Source organism: Peromyscus leucopus, chromosome X, assembly GCF_004664715.2.
Source record: "Peromyscus leucopus breed LL Stock chromosome X, UCI_PerLeu_2.1, whole genome shotgun sequence".
Lineage (NCBI taxonomy): Eukaryota > Metazoa > Chordata > Mammalia > Rodentia > Cricetidae > Peromyscus > Peromyscus leucopus.
Genome location: NC_051083.1, coordinates 7,729,891 through 7,736,681, shown reverse-complemented (window position 1 = coordinate 7,736,681; position 6,791 = coordinate 7,729,891). Strand labels below are relative to the sequence as shown.

Here is a 6,791-nt window from a genome sequence, read left to right as displayed (position 1 = left end):
TAAGATCAAAATAAGTTCATTTCTGTTTATGGCAAAATTCAAGTTGGACCTTTCTTTAACCTGTTACTGCAATTTGACAAGCTCCCCAACCTATGGGGTTTGAGCCATACCTTGAATGAACATACCCTGAACATACCTTGATAAGGTGTTCTGCCAAGGAATATTGAAATATCTTGATATGCTCTGCCAAGATGATCTACAATAAAATCTGCTGTCTGCTTCTGTAAAACTTGCTTGCCAAGTCCTTATTAAATTCCTTTGAAAATCCCCTGATCTCACCTTTTTCCCTATAAAAAGGGGCCTGAAAACCCATATAGCTCTCTCAAATCCCACTTTGGAGAGTTAGTCCTATGCATAGTAAGTAAAACTTGCTTATTTGACTTCAATTTGGGTGGTGGTCTTTATTCTCACTCAGTGGGATCAACAATATCTAAAATAAAACTCCTTTCCTCAACCATACCCAGAAGCAACCATGTCCTCATTTTCATTCAGTGAGAACTACACCTATCTCTGGGTATATTGATATTTAGAGTGTATTTAGGGTTTATGTTGGCTTAGTTGTTATGGGGGCACCTGAAGAGAGAAACTCCCAATATGCCCAAATAAGCCAAATGAAGTCTTTATTTACCACCAGTCAAACTGTCAGAAGAAGAGTTGCTGGCCTTAACCTTCAGTTTTTCAAGTTTTTTTTTTAAAGATTTATTTATTTATTATGTATACAGTATTCTGCCTGCATGCCCTGCAGGCCAGAAGAGGGCATCAGATCTCATTATAGATGGTTGTGAGCCACCATGTGGTTGCTGGGAATTGAACTCAGGACCTTTGGAAGAAGAGCCAGTGCTCTTAACCTCTGAGCTATCTCTCCAGCCCCCCAAGTTTTTCAAGTTTTTAAGGACAAAAAATATAGAAAGGCAGTTCTGTACACCTTCAGCAAGCAGGTATTGTTTACAGAATGAGGAGAGATAGTAGTTAAATGATCAGGCAGTCAACTTTAGCTCAGGGTCACATTGTATAGAAATTTATGGTTGGTACAGAGACCAACTTACCATAGAAATTTGGCTGGTCAAAATGATCAGAGACCAGTTTTAACATCTCCCTCCCCAAGAAATTTTAGCACTTCAAGTATTCTTAGGAATACTTTCACGAGATGGTATATCTATAATTCAGTAGTAAAGGGTGGTTGTAGGTTCTCCTCCAAGATCTATTACTTCACTGGGTCACTGGCTATGTTTCTAGTACCAGGCATGGTTTATCTCTTGTTGAGTGAATCTTAACTCCAATTAGGGAGCTTTTAGTTACTGCTAAAGTATGTGTGCCACTTCTGAACCCTTAGGGTTATTGTGACAAGCTGGTCCCTGTGGTTCATAAGCATCATGGGTGAATAGGACTGTTGGTTGTTGCCCTCCCTTGGAAGCTTACAGTGTTTCTTCTGGTACCATGAAAGCTATTCCTCAGGGAGAAGTCATTCAGATTAGAATCAGCTCAGGGGTCTCTGTGTCCTACGTCTGAAGCACATGATATCTTTAGCAATAGGGATTTATTTTCCACGTCTGGGGTACAAACCAAGAGCAACAGCAATAGCCTATAATGTTTTGGTACCCCCCTTGGACAACTCTGACCAACAATTCAAAAGGTGGCATCTAATGTTAAATAGTCCATGGCTCCTGGGGGTTCTTTGTCTAGAAGGGAAATTTTTCATTTCAACTATGAATGTATATGTATATACAGACACATGTATGGTGATATTTTATTTGTACTGAAATGTGATTTTAATTTTATGTTAATAAATAAAGTTGCCCTGGGGTCAGAGCTATTAGAGCCATAGCAAGAGCATGGTGGTTAGAAGAGCTAGGTAGATTTCTGTGTGTTCAGGGATACAGCCAGTATTGGAGACATACGCCTTTAAGACCTGGAGGGCGGTACTTACAGGCAGTGATGAGGCAGTCATGTGGTTGGGTTTACAACCAATGAGAAGGCAGAACAGAAAGACTATTTAAACACAGACAAACAGGAAGTAGCTCTCGCTCGGGGAAGTTAGGAGCACTGCAGGAGGTAAGATTTTATCTCTGAGCTCTGACCTCTCGGCTTTCTCTTTTACATTGGCTCTGTGTTTCTTATTTGATTGGTTACATCTACACACATGTATTATAGGTAGTTTTATTTAGATAATTAATAGTATGATTCTTTGTAACTTTTTTCAGATATCCTTACCTTTATTTTTACCATCCTTTTTCCTTCTTTTGTATTTATCTTTATTTGCCTCCCTAATTAGAGCATTCTTACCCCAACCCTGTTTTTCCCATTTCCCAAGTGATCTCTTGTACCCTAGTAGTCCCCTTTCTGCTCCTCTATCCTCCCCCAACCCTGTGCAATGGGATTTCTGCAGTTACATCAAATTATATGCTCTTTCCTGAAGATTTTGAATGAAGAGTCTCAGATGGGAAAGAACATGCAATGTTTGTCTTTGTGGGTCTGGGTTATCTCATTCAATATGAACTTTTCTAGTCCCATCTATATACCTGAAAAGTTCATTTTTCTTTACACCTCAATAGTATTCCACTGTGTATATGTACCACATTCTCATTATCCATTTGTCAGTTGAAGGACATTCAGGATGTTTCTATTTCCTGACTATTTGTGAACACAGTGGCAATGAACACAGCTGAGCAAGTATTTGTGGAACAAAATGTCAAGTCCTTTGGGCATATATCAGCTGGGCCATATGGTAGATTTATGCTTAGCTTCTTGAGAATTTTCTACTCTGATTTCCACAAAGGCCAAACCAGTTTGTAATCTAACCAACAGTGAATGAGGGCTCCATTTCCCCTACATCCTCATCAGCATTTTCTGTCAGTTTTCTTGATTTTAGTTATTCTGACTGGGGTAAGATGACATCTCAAAGTTATTTTTAATTTACATTTCTTTAATTACTAGGGACAATGAACATGTTTTTAGACATTTCTTAGCCATATTTTTTTTCTTCTTTCGAGGACTCTTGGTTCAGTCCTCAGGCTGATTTTTTTAATAGTTTTTTTTAAGTTCTTTATATATTCTGGATATTAATCCTCTGTCAGATGTATAGCTGACAACGATTATCTCCTATTCAGTGAGATTAATCTTCACCTGGTTGATTGTTTCTTGTAGCACAAATTGTTAGACGGTCTTATTAATAAAAACAAACCTGGAGCCAGGTATTGGGGTGAACTCTGAATGATCAGAGAAACAGAACAAGTCACAGCCACCTCACCTTGCCAATTCTTCAGCTGATCCTGTTTCCTCAGACTGGAAGCCTCTGTGTCCTCATCTGAATGGATCTCAGCTGAACTGCTCCTAAAAGCCTAAAAGCTTAACCAGGCTCTAGTTCCTGGTCCTCATGCCTTATATATCTTTCTGCTTTCTGCCATCACTTCCTGGGATTAAAGGCGTGTCACCATGCCTGGCTGTTTCCAGTGTGGCTTTGAACTCACAGAGATCCACAGGGTTCTCTGCCTCTGGAATGCTAGGATTAAAGGCGTGAGTGAGTGCCACCATTTTCTGGCCTCTATGTCTGTCTAGTGGCTGTTCTGTTCTCTGACCCCAGATAAATTTATTAGGGTGCATGATATATTGGGGAACACAATATATCACCAGTTTCTTTAGCTGTGCAGAAGATTTTTATTTTTATGAGACCCCACTTGTCATTGTAGACCTTAATTTTTGGGCAAATGAAGTCCTGTTCAGGAAGTACTTTTCTTTTTTTTCTTTTTTTTTTTTTTAAAGTTTAAAAGTTGCTTTATTGATTTTAGTACCAAATTTAATAAACATGTCGATCTCTTCAAAATTATAATTTACATTGACATAATGATAGTCAGGTGTGTTCAGTTCACATACTACCCTTATTGTGTACACTAAAAGCATGGGGTTCTCAAAGAGTCAAGATTAAAACCAGTGCTTAACTTAGTAACATGATTACAAATAGGTATTGTCTAAAAACTGCAAATGTGTACATTTCACAACATCCCCCTTCTAATTCTTTATTCCAAAATTTCATTTATTTCATTAACAACTGTTTATAGTTTTAGAAGATGTTATATATTTCATGGGTAACTTACTTAAAAATGTTTGAGTCTTTAAGAGTGATTTCAAGGGGCTGGAGAGATGGCTCAGAGGTTAAGAGCACTGACTGCTCTTCCAGAGGACCCGGGTTCAATTCCCGGCACCCACATGGTGGCTCACAACCATCTGTAATGAGATCTGGTGCCCTCTTCTGTATACATAATAAATAAATAAATCTTTAAAAAAAAAAGAGTGATTTCAAACTGATAAACATCTGAAATACCAAAAAGCAGAACAAAACAAAGTCCTCTTAAATATATAAATACTTAAATACAGAAAGCCTCTATCTGTAGTTGGAAACAATACATTTAATGGTCATCTGGAGAAGGGAAAGTAGTGGTTACTTCACACTATGAGAAGATTTAAGAACGAGAGACTTTTCAAGCACTGACTATGGGGTCAGCCTCATATTCTTATTCTGAATTTTCAAACCCAATTTACATATATTCCTACTTAAAAAACATACCCACAAGTAAAAAACTGGTCATTTGTTTACAAAGTGCAGTATATGAATACAGCAAATTCAAAGAGACAGCACAGCTTCTCGGGCTGTAAAACTCCATTTCCATTTAGTTGTGCTGCGTAACACAAGAGATTATGTAATGAAGCTTGGGCCCCTTAACACCTGCTAGTAATGGCAACATTAGCAAGCATGAAACCTGGAAAGTCTATTGTCATTGTCCAGTAAGATACATCATTTATGATCTGGTGTCAGTAATCCCAACACAGACTACTGCTCTGCAATGAATTCTCTATGGTTTGCATGTCTTTCAGTAACTGAAGATTTTTCCTGCTTTTTTCTCCAGGTCTCTGTTTGGCAAAATCCTTCTTACTTGTGGTCCTTGTGACTCCAGATGAACGACTGCTGTTTCCTTCTTCATCAAGAGTCTTTTTATTAGCTTTTAATTCCTTTTTTTGTTTATCTGTGTTCTGTTTCTCCAGCTGGGCTTGGTATTTCTGGACTTTAGTTATCTGGTTGGCTTTTGCTTCCATTCTCCCAACTAATGCCTCCAATTCACACTCCAAGTTGTCCTTCAGTTCCACAGTTGGTGACTCCTGGATGAGTTTAGCAAGCTGTTGGTGATCGAAGCTCATTTGCCCAAATTCATCCTGTAGAGTCTGTAAGACATCCGACAGTTCTTCACTGACACTGCCGGAGGGAGGCGTCACTGACTTCTTATTCTTGCTTCCTCGTGAACAAGCTTGCTTTGCCAAGGGAACACTGTTAACAACTCGATCATTGCACAGAGCTTTACTGTGGTGCTTCATCAGATGCAAGACATGCTGAACGTTGGCTACCACGGCATGGCTGGGACTGGTGGACTTTCCAGCAACAAAGGGCATATCACCTAAGCACAATCTGTAGTGTGGCTGTGCACCGAAATAGTTTCTAGAACCTTTCTTTTCTGGTGGTTTTGACTTCTTCTTTTTAATTTTTCTAGTGCTGGTTGGAACATATGAAGTTGTCTTATCTTCAAAAATAAGTCTATTTGCTTCTAGACCAGTCTGCAACTCTGCTGCCTGAGCCTGCATTCGCTTCCTTTCCTGCTCTTCTTCACGGAGTTTAGACTCTAATTCTTGCATTTTTTTTTTTCTGCAAGAGCCTGCATTGTGGTAAGTTTGTTGTATTCTTGCTCGAGAAGATCCAGTTTTTCCAGCTGGCTCTGAACGTGAGTTTGATCATGTTGCCGTTCTCTTTCTAGGGAAACCTGCTTTTCTAAGACAGATGTCCTCTCCATCTCTGCATGCTTTATCATATTTCTCATGTATTCCAATTGTTTTTCTAAAAGACTACATTTATTTTCTGCAGCTAACAGCTGGGATGTCAATTCTTGATTGTGCTTTGATTCTTCATTCTTTGAATTCTCTCTCTCTTGTATCTGTTCATCCAATACTTTCTTATATTCAATTGTTTCCCTAGACAAGGTTTTCACACTTTCTTCTGCCTGAATCCTTTCCAGTTCCAAGCGTCGAATCTTATCTTGAAGATTCTTAAGAGCAGAAAATATGGCTCTGCTGTTGCTTTCTGGATAGGCAAGTGTGGGCTTATTTGGGGAGCGTCGCAGATCACTATTAAGGAAAGGCTTATCAGGTGGATATAATACATATGGAGATGAAGAACGACGAACCATATTTCTGTTAGACCTCAATGGTTCAGCTAGGATGTTCGAAAAATGAGACTCCGAAGCCGCCGAGACCGAGGCCGCCGCCATCTTCCCGCCTGCGCAACGTGGGCCGCCGTCCTCGAGCTCCTCCTCCGGATTCGACAGCCGCCTGCCTGGGACAAGCCGAAGCCGAGCCCCCGATGGAAAGGGCGGGCGCGCTGCGAACCGGCTAGGAGCCTCGGCCTCACACCCTACCAGGAAGTACTTTTCTATGCATATATCATGTAGCATACTTACTATGTTTTCTCCTAGCAGTTTCAGTGCTTCAGCTTTCATGCTTAGGTTTTTTTTTTTTTGTATCTATTTGGAGTTAGTTTTTATGCAAGGTGATAAATATGACGTGTGTGTGTGTGTGTGTGTGTGTGTGTGTGTGTGTGTGTGTGTGTGTGTGTGTGTTCCCTGCAAATGATATGATCAGCAGAGGAATGATCTGTAAGAGGCAATAAGAAAATCCAGTTCAGCGTGACCTAGTGAGCAAAGTACTGATTCAAACTTCAAGAGTCTGACCTCAAGCAGTTTATTGTAAGCATA

At 39.7% G+C, this 6,791-nt stretch overlaps 1 protein-coding gene across 1 annotated transcript; it reads right to left on the bottom strand.

Annotated features, from left to right (window-relative positions):
* Positions 1-4,544: 4,544 nt before the first annotated feature.
* LOC114680958 (centrosomal protein of 57 kDa-like) lies at positions 4,545-6,551 on the bottom strand. Its single transcript, XM_037199034.1, is given in 2 exon segments — positions 4,545-5,685; positions 5,688-6,551. Coding segments are annotated over 2 exon segments (1,728 nt in total). The 5' UTR covers positions 6,537-6,551; the 3' UTR covers positions 4,545-4,806.
* Between the last annotated feature and the right edge of the window lie 240 nt (positions 6,552-6,791).